Raw genomic sequence first — 17,075 nt, 5'->3', positions numbered from 1 at the left:
TCTACATTTTGATTTCTCAGGACCATTTATTCAGGTTTCTTGTTTTTTTTTTAAATTTTGGTTTTGCATATATTTTTCAGGCAAGCTGAGTCAGACACCTAAACCTCTGCTAAATAGGCAGCTGAGAAATGAAATAGGGAGGCAATATCATGCCAGTGGTGCAGGTGGGTGAAGTGAGACACGAAGAGAAGTTACTCACAACATGCCCACATTTTTTCATTACCAGTGTTAAAGACCATGAAAGGAAGAGTGGGCCACCTTTGTCTCCCTCTTCTTTGTTCTGCCCCATTGCCACATTGTATTTTTCAGGTGTTTTCAGCAGGTTCATCTCTTCCTGAGCTGCACAAGTTCAGCCAGTTACTGTCTCTCTCAGTGTGGTTCAGCCACTGAGGTTCCCAAATAACCTCTGCCTGAGGATCACAGTCCTCTCTTCAAAGCAGTGCTGAAATAAATCATGCAGTGGTGGTTATAATGGTTAAAATTTGCATAGCTGATTATAATAGTTGATATAAATTATTTAATAATTGATTCAAGCTGTTTTTACTAGAGTAGCATAGAGAGTACACTGTGTTGCACACAAATTGTTTGCCTAAAACTTCTGTCCTTTCCGGTGCATTTGATCATTAGGATAATTAATTTTTAACTTTCCATTTCAGCAGAAAGTGTTCTTTAAAGCAGAACAATTAATTCTGAATAGTAAGCAGCTTACTGGAGTAAATAACCACGTACTTTGGGTCATACAGAGTTCCAAATTTGTGACCCCAAGGAACGTAGGGCTGAATTGTGTGAATTGCATCCTCAACTGATATAAATCAGCTTAATCTTATGGAGAATATTAGACTTACTCCAGTCTACATCAACTTAAACCCTGATCTTGTGAATGTATTAGCAAAACAATTTAAACTGATAGAGGGTAGTTTTGGATTAGATGTTAGGAAGAAATTACTCCCTGTGGGAGTGGTAAGGCCCTGGCACAGGGTGCCCAGAGCAGCTGTGGCTGCCCCTGGATCCCTGGCAGTGCCCAAGGCCAGGCTGGAAAGGGCTGGGAGCAGCCTGGGACAGTGGAAGGTGCCCCTGCCCATGGCAGGGGTTTGGAACAAGATGAGCTTTAAGTCCTTTCCAACCGAAATCAGTTTGTAGTTTGTGAATTGGTATTTAACTGGATATCCCTGTTCAGCCAATGTTGCTGGTGGGACAATCCCAAAGATACTACAAGTTCAAGCAATAAATAAATCCATGGTGAGAGTAGAAATAGATCTGAAAACTCCTGAGGCAAATTTCTCTGCTCTAACCCCTAAGCAATGTGTGTTTTCTTTTGTTATGGTTTGGTCCAGTGCAAAGGAGAAAAAAAATATAGGTGAATGTGATTTCCCAGGTTGCTGTCATTTTGTGTTGGATAGAGGGCTCAAAAATGCTTTCTACACAGGCTCTTGACTTAAATCTACAGCAAGTCAGCATCAGAAAACACTTTTGTCAGTGCCTTGAGAAAAGGGGGTTAAGTGGACCTGAATTCTAAGTCTTATTGCTTTTAATATAGTTGAATAAGCAGCTCATTCAGCTGTTACTAAGTTGGTGTGTTTTCCTGTTTTCCTGGCCTCCTAGAGAAGTGGGATCAGCATGTGATCTGTGTGCAGAAGGAAGAGTCCTGGTGCAATACGCCTTCAGCGCCTCGTCTCCCATGCCCTGCGATCCCTCGGGGCACTGGAGCCCACGGGAGGCAGAAGGTGAGTCACAGGGATGGGAACAGACACATCGTGGGAGAGAAGGTGGGACAGAGCAAAGGGAGAGCCACAAAGACAGTGGGGAAATCTGGGAGTGATTGGTTATACCTGCAGGTAATGTGGACAGAGCTAGCAGGCAGAGGAACACTGTGCCCTGAAGGAATGCCATTGGCTCAAATACCTGTGTTTTGGCCCCTGAGTCCTGACCCTGCCCACGAATTAAGTGAATTCCAGGAGCTGAACATGAATTTCACAAAGCAGCAGAGTGCCAAGAAATGCTGACCATTCACATCTGCCAGATGAATTCCTAAGGGGAGCTGTTTTCTCCCTCTACTCCAACTCCAAAAGTGAAGAGCTGTTATTTATTTGGGCCTGATTTGTGCTGCCTTCACTTGTGGTGAATAGCAGTGGGCTGCAGCAGCAGCCAGGCTGGAAGGAGGTTGCCCTTTGGGCAAGTGCCCTGCAGCAGGAATGCAGGTGACCACGTCAAGCCCTCTTGTTCAGGATGTTTTGCAAGTCATTCTCTTGGAGCCTGTTGGAGGGAGAATGGTCTGCAGTGCTGGTTGTGCAGTGCCATTAGATCTCCATCATTAACTCCTCCACACGTCCCTTCCGTTACGTCCCTGGGTGTATGTGGTGGAGCATATTTAAGAGTGCACCAGGCATAGGTCAGTCATCCCAAATCACAGTTTGGAAAGAGCAGAGTATTATTTCAGCCTGTCCCTCTTGAGCTTTCCCTTCCGGAGCAGCCACGCTTCACCGTGAGCACACAGGTGAGCTCACTGAGCCCCAAGGACAATCCTGGATTTTGCAAACTCATTATACCAGTGCCTCCTTACGTTAAGGGTTTATTTGTCCTGCAACTAAAGCACATGGGAGTTATTCTGTATGGAACATTATTCAGGCTGGTGCCCAGGAGCTCTCCCTTGTCCTAAGGTCAGCATGTGCAACGAGCTGTGCCCCTGCTGCTTGATGGAACAGTGGTCAGTGTCCTCTGCCCCACACACCCGTGTTCCAGGGTGGGGGCCCAGCAGAGGTTGTGTTTCACTCTGACTCACCCCCTAAATTTAGAACAGGGTACCCAGAGAAGCTGTGGCTTCCCCCTTCCTGAAAGCATCCAAGGCAAGGTTGGACGGGGCTTGGAGCAACCTGGGATAGTGGAAGGTGTCTCTGCCCATGGCAGGGGAGGAGCTTTAAGGTCCCTTCCAATGCAGACCATTCCATGATATTATGACATCGAAGGCTGCTGGGCACAGCTCAGAGCACGCCTGGGTGGAAGCTCCATCCTGGGAAGCAGTGCTCTGGCTATGGAGGTGATTGGATCACCCAGTAAACAGCATTAGCAAAGTTTGGATTACTTGCAGTAATAGTTCAGGGTGGAAGGTGGAATTTCCACTTAGCCAAGGATTACAAGACTTTGAAACCTGTTTTCATTTGGAACAAAACTTGAAACTTTTGAAATTCTCCATGAAGGAAAATTAAAAACAAAAAGTGTTTGAGGCCGGCCAAAACATTTTGTTTAGCTCATATGAACTTTGGTTAAATTATGGCATCTGAAAATATACCCTTTTAGTATAGAATCTAGGGCAAAAGCAACTTTGACTATCAAAATGGAAAGTGTTTCAAGGTGCAAAAGCGAAAAGGTTTCTCACAAAAATGTCAAAACACAGTGTTCCAATAGAGTTAAAAATTTCTTGCCATTTTCTCTTCCAGGATAAAATTTTGGCCAAATAAACCCGATTTTGCTAAGTGTTTTTATTTTGAAAAGACTGCATATTCCATTGAAATATGCAGTTCCATCAAAATTTCTCCACCGAGCTTTGATTTGAAAACTTCTAGATTGCACACGTCTTGCCAGAGGCATCATTCCTAGAGAAACTAAGCTACTCTAAGATTTATTACTCAGCAGCATTTTGCATTTAATTTCCTCTTCTTGCTGTGTACGCCTGCATGTTCTTAACTATGAAGGGTGCACTCTGATCCTTATCTGTCTCATTTAGTTGCTCCTGCACCATTTCTGTGGAACAGAAATTTGGTAGTCATGTCCTCAGGATGAATGACTTGTTGCCACTTTAGGGTAGAAAATATACCAAGTGTATGGTGTTTGTCGCTCCATGATTTTCTGTCTCCACTACCACGCTCCCTGACATTCAGGCCCACTGCCTATTTGCACTTGGTCTGAGTTACAAATAGCAGTTAGATCATTGTCTGGCTTCTTTAATTGTCTATCTGTGAGTGCTCAAGCCGTCAAGCTTTAAATTCACTTTCTGCAGGGGTTCTTGGGTGTAAATCTCCACTCCCTGAATGTCCGTGGAAAATGACACAGGAGTCACAAGCACGGCCAAAATAAACTTGTTTTAAAATCTGAGATGACACTCATGGAAAATGTTCTGTAGGACTCATCCAGCTTCCGAGCAGAAAACCACACTCCTCACGTGTCTCTGGAGCAGCTCTGGTTGGTCTGATCTCATTTTCCTGAGGTCTCCTACCCCAGGCAGCTTCACCAGCAGTGGTTTGGACTATGTGGGAGCTGTGCCCATTGCAAAACCCTGCTGTGGGCAGTGTCCTTCCTAATTCTCTGCTCATTCCTGAGCATGGTGGGATCCAGCACTGAGGCTGAGGCATCTCCTAGTTCTTTCTCAGCCAGCTGTGGCCCCTGCACGAGGGGCTGCTTGTTCCTTGGCAGGGGTTGTGGGAAGGCTCATGAGATCAGGCAGCTCTGATTTACTCTTTATCTTCACCGTAGAGCCAGAAGGCTCTAACCTACCTGGATTCTCACCAGCAGCACCAGCTAGGTCAACAAACCTAACAGCACCTCCATAACTCTGTCAAAGGGGGGTTTTATGTAAGAAAGGTGATTTTGGCTCAGGCCCAGTGGGTACCTTTGCTTGCTGTGCAGTATATGCATATATCAGTCAGTTCCTCCTGTCTGGCTGACTGCTGACTGAGAGAAGTGTGAGATGAGTATAAAAATGTTATTGCCTTGCACTGCTCTAGAGCTCAGCCTTTTCCTGGGCCTAATATTTCCCTTAAGAGCAATTTCTTCTGTATTCTAATTATCCCAGCTGGACACTGGAGTCCCATTGGGTGGTTCCTTGATCTTGACCACCTAAGAAATGTGGCAGGTGAGTTGCAGTTGTAGCAGGGGTGATATCCTGAGAGACTCCTGATGCCAGATGGCCTCTGAGGCTCTGTCCCTGTGCTGGGGATTCATCCCAGGGACTGCACTTAATTGCACAATGAAGGATTGACACACCAGGCTGTTGGACAGCATTTTAGGGAAAGGCACCCTCCTAACCTGCCATTCCTGCTCTCCAACCAGGACATGGAGTTTGTCTCTTCCTCACAAACCTCACATTCCTGTTTTGTGTTAGGCAAGACGTAATGTTGCATGAGATGCTGTTCTGTGTCTGATCTGTCTCATAAGGCAAAGGATTTTCAGAATCTGAGTACAGAGGGAAGAATAACTCCTACACCCTTTCTTTTTACATACAAATATTTGTAATTTTCAGAGTGTTTACCTATTTCTAGAAATCCAGTTATATGAAATAAGGTTTTCGTCCTTTTCCATAATTAAATTAATCTTTCTTACTCAGGTCTAGGTGTTGGATAATATTTAAGAAAGAGTCTCTTTATCTCAACTTCATTGAGGTTTTTAGTTTATGAATGGCTACAATCTGCCACCTGTTTTGGGGTAATGCTCTGTGTGCTAAGCTCCCTGGAGGCTGAGTCCAATTCATGCATCTCCAGGGATCGTACACTGATCTACCCAAACGTGCAGGTTTGTTTGGAATTTAAGTCTTACTGAAGCCTTGAACTGACAGAGGTGAATTTGCAGGATCCCAGGTGGGGATGTACTGGGCTGTGAGCCATTAGCTCCATTTTCTTTTCTGAGAGAGGGCAGTGGTAAAATTCACACATCTTTCCAAAGCCCTCTGAGATACTGGAGTTAAAAAAGACCTTAGGGCTGCAGTCAGGAGTTTGCTGTGGGTCTGAGAAAGTCGTCAGAGGGCTCAGCCAAGCAATGAGGGTGAGATAACATGAGCTAAGTGGGGTATTGCTGCTCACAGCGATTATCCACAGGGCTCGTACACTTGCCAGGGGGGAAACTCGAGCGTGTTAAATGGACCTCTGGCTTTCTTCAAAATGTATCACTGCTGTGGTCTCTCCAGATGCTGGTCTTAGTGGCATTCCCACTGCTCTGTGCCATGTGAGGAGGAGAGAGGGGCTCTGGGATATGGGAGGTGAGGGGGAAGCATGAAAAGTTGGGCATCTGCAGGACAATAACGTTGAATCGCAGGAAGGCTGCCAGGAAATCTATTCTGCATCTGGGTTCATTTGGTATGAACAGGAGAATTCCCTGAGCTGTTTATCCTTGACAAAAGAGACACATTTCTAACACTTCATTGAATCACAGACAATCAGAATAACCTTCACACGTTGCCCTTTTCTCTTTAAATTAGTAGTGATGTCCTGTTTGTCCATGTATGCCCAGTAGTTTATCTTGCTTTTTTCCACAGTTACAAACAGCTGTACTGTCCTTTTTTTCCCCTCTGCCTTCTGCATTTCTCTCCTCTCACTACCTTTCTTTATCTTCTTGTCTGTACTTTGCCTTCTCCCTGTCATGCTTGCCTCCCTTTTTGTGTGATTATTTGGGAAGGAAAAGGGAATTTATAGCTCTCACTGGATTCTGTTACCAACTGTTCCACCCGTCTGACCCCTCTGGATCTTGCAGTCCATGACTCCATGCCAAGTTGTAATGTTACCATAGTATTTGGGAATCCAGCAAGCATTGTGGCTTTCATTATTTTTTAGTACTACCTCCCATGTAGTTGAACACAGCCAATGGTGAGAAGAGTAAAAGCACAAGTGCCTGTTGTTTCATCACAATGAGAGCAAAGAGACAACTCAGACCTGTGCTCCGTGTGCCTCCAAAAAAAGGGGCCTTGCACGACATGCTAGATCAACCTGTAAATGCCACAGGAGTTGCCCTTGAACAGCACAACCACTTCTTGGAACAAACAAAGGCTCTTTTCTTGTCTTTGTTAAAGGGAAAAAGATTGTATTTTTGAATGAGAGGCAAGGGAATAAGTAGGAGGTGAACTGGAGGCAAAGTGACTCTGTTTATCAGGTAAATTACCAAGTGGAAGAGGTAGAAAATACCATTGTTTGGAACAGGGAAAAACACTAGAAATAGGAATGCAGGCCCAGCTGCACTGGCACAGAGTGTGTTGTGTGGTGTCCAGTCCAGCTGGGCACTTAAACTGGGTTTGTGTCTCCCACCTGGCCAGGAGACACTGGTGTTCTGTTCCTCCTCCCCATGCTGGCCACACCTGTTCTGGTGAAGTAAATAATTGGTTTCCTGGACAGATATGTTCTCCTGCCTCCAGTCTGCCTTTAAACTAATGCCAATGAAAACTCATGTTCTCTAACTTCTACTTCTGTGCCCTCTCTTTGCTTCCTTCTTCCTTTCCAGGGCACCCTGATGTTGAGCAGCCCTGTAAATCCAGTGTCAGGACGTGGAGTCCCAATTCGGCCGTCAACCAACACACGGTGCCCCCAGCCTGCCCCGAGCCCCAGGGCTGCTACCTGCAGCTGGAATTTCGCTACCCCCTGACTCCAGAGTCCCTCACGGTCTGGGTGACGTTCGTTTCCCCAGACTGGGACTCCAGTGGAGCAGTGAATGACATCAAGCTGCTCACTGTCAGCGGGAAGAACATTTCGCTCGGGCCACAGAACGTCTTCTGTGACATCCCACTGACCATAAAGCTGGATGTGGGACAAGTGGGAGAGGAGGTGTATGGGATCCAGATCTACACCTTGGACGAGCACCTGGAAATTGATGCTGCCATGCTGAGCTCTGTCCCTCACAGCACCCTGTGCTCAGGCTGCAAACCAATCCAGTACAAGGTGGTCCGGGACCCCCCTTTCCAGTCTGGATCTTCAATGGTCATCTCAAACCTCAGCAGGAGATTTGTTGACACGTAAGTAGCTGCTTTCCAGAGAGCTGGATAGATCAAAACGATGCCCTGTTCTTCTCATCCTTCTAATGTCCAGCACTACAAGTGATTGTTAAGGTGTTGAACTAGACAGACATGCCAAGAATTGCCAAGACAGGGTGTCCTCATAGTTTGTCTCTGATACCAGGAGCATTAAACCCAAATGAGATAGCCTGAGATTTCATGGATAGTTTTTGAGAAATTTCTGGGCTGGCTATACAGAGATGTGTCATTCAGGCTTTCTTTAACTAGAAAGGATAATGCAGCCTACCTAAGATATGACAAATTAAATGTTTAAGCTAACCTAAATGAGGACCTCTGGAATAACTTGGTCATCATTTCCCTGGCAATCTTTTGAAAGTAATGCTTTGGTAGAGGAGACAGCAAGGCTTTCAGTGCTGGAGCACTGATTAACTGCTCAAGAGAGTATGCAAAGAAATACATGTGCATGTTCAGGTGTATAAATGTGTTTCACTCATTTCCATTTTCTGCTTTCATGGGTCACTAAACCAAGTTGTGTTGGTGTGAGATTGTTCTGAAATGGGAAACATGGCAAAGGCACCAGTTTGTTGAAGAAACTGAGTGTCATCCCAGATACAGTTACAGTCATCTAGAAAAAGGATGCATTACTGTTGAGGAAAGTTCAAAATATTTACTAATTTCAAGGAGTTCCGTGATCTACCCATAAGCATTTGCCAGGAAGAAAAACATCTTTTGCATAACATGATTCCCTGGAAATGATTCACTCATCTGCAGGAGCAACATGAAGCTCCTCTGAAAAATGAACACCAGATAAAAGGAAACCTGCTAAGAAAACTGCACTCTAATTTAGAAAAGATGATCTAATTAGTACAGCTAATATCAAGGAAGCATACATCATTATGGTTTTCTAAAGCATATTTAAATAGAATAAAAATGATTAATTAACAATTCAGTAATCACGAGCTACCATCCCTTTTCATGGCCCAATTATGCATCTCAAAAGATGCAAATTGTCCCTACAGATTTAAAATTTTAAGGTAACTAACAATAGTTAATCTAAAAACAAAACCCAGGACATCACTAAGATTACTCATGTGCTGAAAGTTAAGCATGTGCTTAAGTGCTTTCTTGGGTTCTAGCCTTGTTCAAACAATTGCTGGCACTTAGCATGAGATGGTTATTGGCATATTGGAAATGTGGAAAGTGGTGAATTTTCCCAAGATTTTGCTGTGAAAGCATCTTTGCCTGAAACCTAGCCCACTCTCATTGGAAAATGGGACTGGTTTGGTTTGAAATATTTGCATACCTTAGCACAAATTCCCACAGAAACAGGTCCAGTTTTGACTTCATAACACAGTGTGAAAGAAAAAAGACAAACCCAAAACATAACTTGCATTCTGAATTCTATTTCTTCATCTTTTATTATGATTTTGTGGGTCACTTCTAGCTTACAGCTAGCTCAAGTGGAGGGAGTGCTCTAAGAATTAAATCAGTAGCCAGGAATTAATGACAGTTTTCCTGTGGGTCATTGATTAAATCACATTGGTTAACAGCACTGTCCCTGTCTTTATGTCTCAGGTAGTTACACAGCCAGCTAAAAATCAGACAGAATATTTAATTTAGTCTTTCTGAGCTCCACCTGTGAACAGTGGACAGAAATGGATGCTCCTAGAAGCTCACGCAATGAACTTCACAACCAAATCCCATCCAAAACCCTCCAGGTGCACTGGGCTCAATTCCTCTGTGCCTTACCAGGGACCAGAGGGAAAATCCTGCCAGTGAGCTCTGGCAGAACACTTGGGAAGTGAAGTTTTAGTCACTGGGTGAGGCGATATGCAGATTCTTAAGCACTCATCGTTGGCTTTGAGACTGTTTTGGCTGAATGAGGGAGGTGAGGCCCTGGCACAGGGTGCCCAGAGCAGCTGTGGCTGCCCCTGGATCCCTGGCAGTGCCCAAGGCCAGGTTGGACAGGGCTGGGAGCAGCCTGGGATGGTGGAAAGTGTCCCTGCCCATGGCAGGGGGTTTGGAGCACGATGGTCTTTAAACCATTCTGTGATTGTGTGATTCAAGACTTCTGCATGTGTTTGAACTTTTGAGAAGTGAGATGAATTTTTTTGTTATATCATCCAGGCACAGCACTGATCTGTATCTCCTGGTGATGGGGAGATCAGAGGCTGCTGCTGGACCATACCTTCAGACACAACAAACTCCCAGAAACTCTGCATAGGGTCATGGTTTTCTGGTAGAGGCAAAAACAATATGAATTTTCCACTGAAACCTTGTGCAAAGACTAGCCAGAGTCTTTGCACTCCCTGAGCAGGAAGGAAAGGACAAGGGAATTCAGGGACAGAGGCACTGGGCCATGCTCCTACTTATCAAAGTGTGTAGAGGTAAATGCTGTCTCTCTCCCCTGTTCACATCTGCCTGTTTACCTCATTCTGCACCTCTGGAATTCAGCATATTTGTGCAGCCAGAGTTTGCAGCCCCTTTATCTCCCTGTGAGCCCCAAGCCAGTTGCCCCTCCTTGGTGCCCTTGCATGTTTTCCGTATTAAAAAAAAACAACACCCCCACATGTCCTGTGGAAGGCTATTTTGAAGGCAGTCACATATCTTTACTCTTGCCTCCTCTGACCTTGATCTTTACTTTCTCTTTTTCTCCCAAAGAAAATATTTGCTTGCACTGTTGTCTGTAAGCAAGATCCTTTCCCCAGGTGCGGCGATGCTGAAAGAAAAATTAATTTCTTCTACCTTCTTCCTGTCAAAGAGAGGGAACTTCCTTTTAAGCTGAGAGGAGAAACAGCCTTTAATGGATAGCCCTTGCCTAGTCAGCACTGGGTGCTCCACAGAGGAGAGTAAATAACTAGAACAGTGGAAACATTTTATTAAGAAATGCAAAATAATACCAGACCTTCTGTTCTCAAGCTGAATTTTAATCTCAACTCTTGGCTCAAGTTGAGGTTTAAACATTAATTTCTGAGGGACAGGACCTTACCCAGGACCTTATCCTTGGGCCTTACAGAAACCAGGCAAGATACACTCAATTCCACTGTGTGTGATCAGCCAGAATTGCTGGTATCTGGGATACAAAATGAGAGTCAGAGCCTAGGAGAAGAGAAGAAACCTAAATAAATCAGTGGGGGGAAAAAAGAGGTCAGGCCAGGTGCAGCATGGAAGTGCTGAGTCTTCACACCACAGCAACTGATAAGGAAGGAGCCTCATCTGCAAGTCTCAAAGTCTCAGCTCACAATTTAATCCAATGTGTGGGTTGTGCACATGCTCAGAGGCTGTTCTTTAGAAACACTGTGTGACATGGTCACAATGGCAATTGAGGTAGTGGCTCTTCACCATTGCTGGAGCTTTTTTACATTCACGTTGTGTTGGAGAGCAATCATTGCTGATTTTTTAAGAGCTCAGTGAGCAGGCAGTGCCCAGAGCTCTGTGGATGGTGTCAGAGGCACAGCTAGGTGTCAGCCCCACCAGGGCAGGCTGGGGTGAGCAGCCCGTGTTCCCCATGGCACTCGCAGTATCCCGGTTTATGAGCAGTGAGGAGCAGAGTGCTCTTACAAGACCTACGTGTTCTCCTCTGGCAGACCAAGCCAAGACACACTGAGCTTGGTTTTGGAAAGTTGTCAGATTAACTGAAAAACTTTTAAAGAGTTGGAAATTTTCCCAAGTTTTCCACCACAAACTTTGTAAGAAGCCTCAAAGTGTGGTGGACAGCAATGGATCAGGCTGTCTTTGTGGTGTTAACCAGTAGGGTTTTTTCAAGACAAAGACATTGACTGAAATAACCTGAGAAAGAATCTCAGCATGAAGCCCTGCTGCAAGGTTTGGGTCTGCAGAATTGAGCTTCGCTGAGAAGCCAGTTTGCAGTCCTGTGATATGTTATTCTGAGCCATTCCTATCAGAGCTTTGGTACCGAGCTGACACATAGAGATCCTGCATTCAGACTTCAAAAAAGAAACACTGAGAGAGAAGCTTGCATTTTCTTGTACAGGGAATAGATTTTTCTTCTCAATTTTGGCTATTTTGCACTGACATTCTATGGCTAAACCTTTTCTGTTGCTTGATAATAGTTGGAGGGGATTGATCATCATCTGTGTAAACAGCAGTTCTTGTTCAAGTAAGTACAATATTCTAAAATATGTTGTTAGAATCAGGACTTTCATTCAGTGCTGAACTTGTAAAATCCATGTCATTTCTTGGGTTTTAAGTCTGTTTTAATACCTCAAGGTGGTGGACTAAGATCTCACTCTGGCTTCTTGGAGTGCTTGCGGAATGACAGAGAAATTGCCACCCTCAGGATGGCAGGTGGCTGGGGGGCTCCTGTGGCACTGTTTGTGGGTCCTTAGTGTTTCATTTCCCATGGGTCCTTAGCAGTTCATGTGCTTTAGCCCTCTACTTCATCCAACAAAATAATTTGTTTCCAAATTTGCCTTATTGATACATATACCATTTGTTACTGGTCCCCAGTTGGAAGGGGCATATGGTCAGTGACTCGTCAGAAATCCCAGATGAGGAGAAGTTGAGTAAAATGGAAAGTGACTCTTTAGTCTGAAGGCTCCTACAAATATGAACAAGCAGGCATGCTGCAGAATCAGCAGTAGCTGTTCATAATGAGCAAGAAAAGGATTTTCTTTTTCCACGGACAAAGCTATTTTGAGCTTTCCTAAGAAGCAAACACCTTTCTGTCCCACCAGGTTTCTCCTACCCCTGTAATTTCCTTACAGTCACTTATTGGTGTGCCTTTTAGCCCCTAAACTCAAGAAGAAAAGTGCATTTACCTGACCTTGGCCCAGCTGAATGGGACTGGGAAATTATGAATATCACACTGATGATGTCTAAACCCAAGTCCCTGCAGAATGCAATACTGAAACTTCACAGCGACATCTGTCCTTATTATGGCATTCCTTCATTCACCTCAAAGATCTATTTCTCTTTTTTTTCTGAAGGTCTACCAGCCAGAGGAATGTATGATCTAAAGCAGCTAAAATGAATTGCCAAATCTATCTGTCATGAAGATAATTAACACCATATTTCCACCCAAACAAGATACAGATCACTGGGTGGTTTTTCTCCCGACACCAAAAGCTGAAGCCCATATTATCACCCATCTTCTGCTCATCCCTCCTCCACAGTTACTATGCCAAACCTCTCTCAATATGCCAGCAAATACTGGGGAGTATCTAAGATAGGACTGAAATATTAAGAAAAATCTTTGCATGCCTAGATTTATCTGCAAGGTTGTCCATGTGATACTTGTGTGCTACACATCTGGATTCTCAGCTGGCTTTAAAACTGTAGATGGCATTCCAGCTGTCCTTGTGCACCAGCTCTTACCCAACTACCCTGGAAAGGCCTTGCCTTGTTGTGTGCAAGGACCTCCTATGCTTTTTCATCCCCCTGATGGTTCATAGTTGCCTTGCAATTGAATAAATCATAGAATCATAGAAATATGGAATGGTTTGTATTGAAAGGGACCTTGAAGATCATCTCATTCTAAGCCCTGCCATGGGCAGGGACACCTTTCACTAGACCAGGTTGCTCCATCAAGAGCTCCATCCAGCCTGACCTTCCAATTAACTGCTCTCTTCCCCTCTCACTTGCAATAAAAAGTTTCCAGTTTATTCTGGCTTTCCTGGTCCTAGCATGTGTTGTATTGTCTTATACCAACATATGGACCATTTCAAGACATCCAAACCTGTAAGTTATTAATTTCTGCATTTTAACTCCATCTTTCTCCGCATTGACTGAACCTATTTACCAATTCTGTATGTCTCTGGATACTTGAACTTCTGGGTTTCTGATTTATTTTTTTTTTTTTCCAGGAAATGCCTGAAAATGCCTCAAAATGATAACTGAATGAAAAAAAAAATCCATTTTCATTCAGGTTTATCTTTCTATCCAACCTATTGCTGCTACTAGATGTAAATGCAAAACAGTGTGTCTGTAGTTGAGTCACTGAGTATTTAATCCCCACTCTCACATCACACACTATCAGGAAACTGCCATTATTAAAAGCGTTTTTCACTCATCTCCAACTAGGAGGTTTCTTTCCCATGATTGCACAATTCTCCATATTATTTTTTTCTTTAGTAATAGGTTAGAGATCCCTGGCTATATCCATATGACATTTTACAGCTCCTCTCCAGTAGAAACACTTTTACCAAGCTTCAGCAGGAACAGATTTACTCTTATTCACACTTTCTTGCTCATTTCTAAGAGCTTCCCTATCATTAGCTTTCCATGCCAGCTTTCCATGGACAAAGCTATTTTGAGCTTTCCCAAGAAGCAAACACCTTTCTGTTCCACCAGGTTTCTCTTACCCCCGTAATTTCCAGTTTCAGGTTCAAGAACTTGCCTAGTTCTTCATCCAGAGACCTTTTGTTAAGGAGTAAATGTTTCATTTTTCCCTTGCAGATCCTACTTTCCCAGCAGGAATAGTGACCATGCTGTCACTGCATGAAAACCTTGTCAGTGAAGAGCTTTGAGTGTGTTGGAGCTGCCTGTGGTCAGCTTTGGCAAAGTTGTGATGTTTGATATGCAGCTGGTGTAGGACAGTGTAGCAGTCCCGGTGCTCAGCAAGGGGCTGGCATTGTCCCTGTGCTGCTCTGAGGCCATGCCTGGCCTTGGCTGTGTCATCAACTCCTTCCTCATGCAGCCAGTACAGATTGCTGTGCCTGCTTACTGAACCTGGAAATCCCCCATGATGAAAGAGCAGAGCAACACGGGACAATTGCCTGTCCCACACCTTCCCTCCCAGCACCAGGAAACTGCTCATAGGTTCACCTGCCCCTAGCAGAGGTGACGTGCTGTGGGAAGGAGACTCCTCCACATAGTAGCAACTCCACTGCCAACACCCCTTGGGGAAATTCTTTCCTTTCCCAGCAGTGGGGCCTCACCTGTGGCTTGCACGGGTCTGGGCAGGGAGGCACAGGGGTGACTGATGCTGCTCCCTGTGCCAGGTAGGAGCACACAGCCCTGCACTGCACTGAGGGCTCAGTGAGCCAGGAAGGGGAAAAAGATGAAAACTGCTCCTGTTCCATCTCCTGTTCCTGCCTCTCTCCCTCACATGCCATGCTGTTAAATCCCGAGGTAGTTGTTATTATTTATAGCTGCCAGTGGCGTGCTGGGTGTTTCACAGAGGAAATACACAGAGTACCTCCATCCAAAGAGCTCTCAATGAAGTGTTGGGGGCCAGCGGTGCTACTGCTCTCAGGGATGATGCATCTCTGCTTGGCTGATGTGATTTGACAGCTGGAAGCCACATTCTGATGGCTTTCCTTCTTCCCTGCTTTCTTCATTAAAGGTGCCAGGTTATCTTTGCAAAAGAAGAAAACCTGCTTCCTGACCTCACACGCAGAGCAGATAGAGCAATTTTTTCCCTTACCACCCTCTGCCAAATTGCTTTAACCCTGCCCTGGAGAGGAGAAAGAACAATTTGACACTCTTTGCCCATTCAGGAGGCGGCTTTTCCGCTAAGCCTGTGCAGAGAAGCCGTTTGGTGCCAGCTGTAGTGATAGATTTGTGGTTCCTCGCTGTTGCGGTTTCTTATGTAACGCTGTAACTAAAGCTGGCACTTGACAGAATCCGTAGCTCCTGTTCTGGCTCGGCTGCACATGATGCAAGAATAAAGGTAGTAAGGGCGGGTTGATATCTTTATGGTTTTGTGATCCCAAGACAAGGCACCCCAGGGGAATTTTTCAGCCTGGGTCTATTTCTGAAGGATGGGATTGTTCTAAATGCCCCACAGCCGCCACTCCTAAATAAATTATTTCAGGAAAGAGGGACTGCCCCATCTGGGGAGTGACACTTGGCTTCGGGATCAGCTCTGCTCCAGCCAGGGACTCCCCAAGGACTGCTGCTACATTGGATTCCATCTCCAAAGTACCTCTTGGGCAATACACAGAGGCTGTAGAGAGATCAACCTGTAGACTACAACTTATCTATGTGCAAATGTCCCTTAAAAAGTGAACATTACCAGCTGTTCTATTATTATCCAAAAAATATACTATTAGAAATTGATATATTTAATCACTTCCAGCCAGTGTGGAATTTGAACTCATGACCTAGAAGTAGTAGCAGAGTTCTTAGCTGCAGGAGAAAAAAAAAAAAAAAAAATAGAAGGTCAAACAGGACTTTTCCTGCTGGGTAAAATAATTTATTGCAGGTGAAACAGTCTCAGATATGTGGTAAATTAGGCTGTGCATTATCTCATGGATAATAACTTCTCTCTGATGTTTGGCTTCTTGTGTGCATCTTTATTTTGGGCTCTAAATAAGATAAGAAGCACCAGAAATCTCCCAGGAATAACAAATGCATTTTCTTTGCTTGATTGAGGAAAGAAATATTGGACAGACATGTGTTATGCAACAATTTAAAAATAACTCTCTTGTAAAACTTGGAGTGAGCCTCAAATACCACAGAAGTAGCAGAAATGTGTTACCTACCTTTTTATCAGTCAGCCAATACAGCTTTTCTCAGCTACTTTTGCTGAACTATTGGCCTGATCATTTCCTGGGCATTTTATTTTAATATATTTTCCTAGGAAATGCATTCCAAGTCTCTGTTAAATTTGAATCTACACTCAAGCAGGCAAGGGTTTGGAAAGAACGCTGCAGTCTGACTGAAATACCTGTGCTGTCCTTTATATCTTGTGGGACCTGGCGACAGAGAAGACAAAAGTGTGTCCAGGCTATGTTAGACAGGGCCCTGAGCAATCTGGTCTAGTTGAAGGGTTGAAATAAGACGAGTTTTAAGGTCCCTTCCAACTCAAACCATTCTGGAATTCCATGATTTTAGATGTCTCACTGCATGGCATACAGCCTGCTGATCCTGCTGCAGGCCCAAGGCACCCATCTTGTGATGGTTTCACCCAAACTTCTCTCAGTCTTGTTGGTCAGGATCTCCTTAAATTAATGGTGGCATTGGGCATTTCTATGCTGATATCCCAGTTCCAGCATTTTCCTGGTGCTTTTGTGATTGGAAGAGCAAGGTGGAAAGAAAACTCCTTCTTCTTTTCAAATTGTACCACAGAGACAGTGCCTGGAATTTGATACCCCAAATTATCAGTCCCTGAAAGCCCAGTGCAGTAAACCAGATCATTTATTCACAATGGTACAGTGTTTTTTTAAACTGTAAGACCAGTTGCAGATATAATGACAATAGAGGAAATTAGCTCATGATGGGATTTTAGGAAGAGGCTAGTGGAAGTATGTTCAGTAATGTTCAGTTATTAAACCATTAGAGATCCCACTGGAGACCAGCCAGTAGGATTTCTCATAATCTGCAGCAGCTTACGGCAAAACACAGAACCCCTGAGGAGGGAAATGACAAAATGTTCCTCTGGAAGAGTTGCCTCATCTCCTCACCC

The 17,075-nt window shown here is 44.4% G+C and overlaps 1 protein-coding gene across 1 annotated transcript in view; it reads left to right on the top strand.

The window, feature by feature from the left end:
• Positions 1 to 17,075, top strand: part of PAPPA (pappalysin 1) — a 173,690-nt gene that overhangs the window by 64,409 nt on the left and 92,206 nt on the right. The window contains exons 6-7 of the mRNA XM_053996450.1: positions 1,603 to 1,724; positions 7,198 to 7,705. Of these exons, the coding sequence (XP_053852425.1) occupies positions 1,603 to 1,724; positions 7,198 to 7,705 (630 nt within the window). The remainder of the gene's footprint in view (positions 1 to 1,602; positions 1,725 to 7,197; positions 7,706 to 17,075) is intronic.

Source organism: Vidua macroura, chromosome 21 (assembly GCF_024509145.1).
Source record: "Vidua macroura isolate BioBank_ID:100142 chromosome 21, ASM2450914v1, whole genome shotgun sequence".
Lineage (NCBI taxonomy): Eukaryota > Metazoa > Chordata > Aves > Passeriformes > Viduidae > Vidua > Vidua macroura.
Note: the sequence above shows the minus strand (reverse complement) of the source record. Positions and strands in the feature narration are given on the sequence as shown.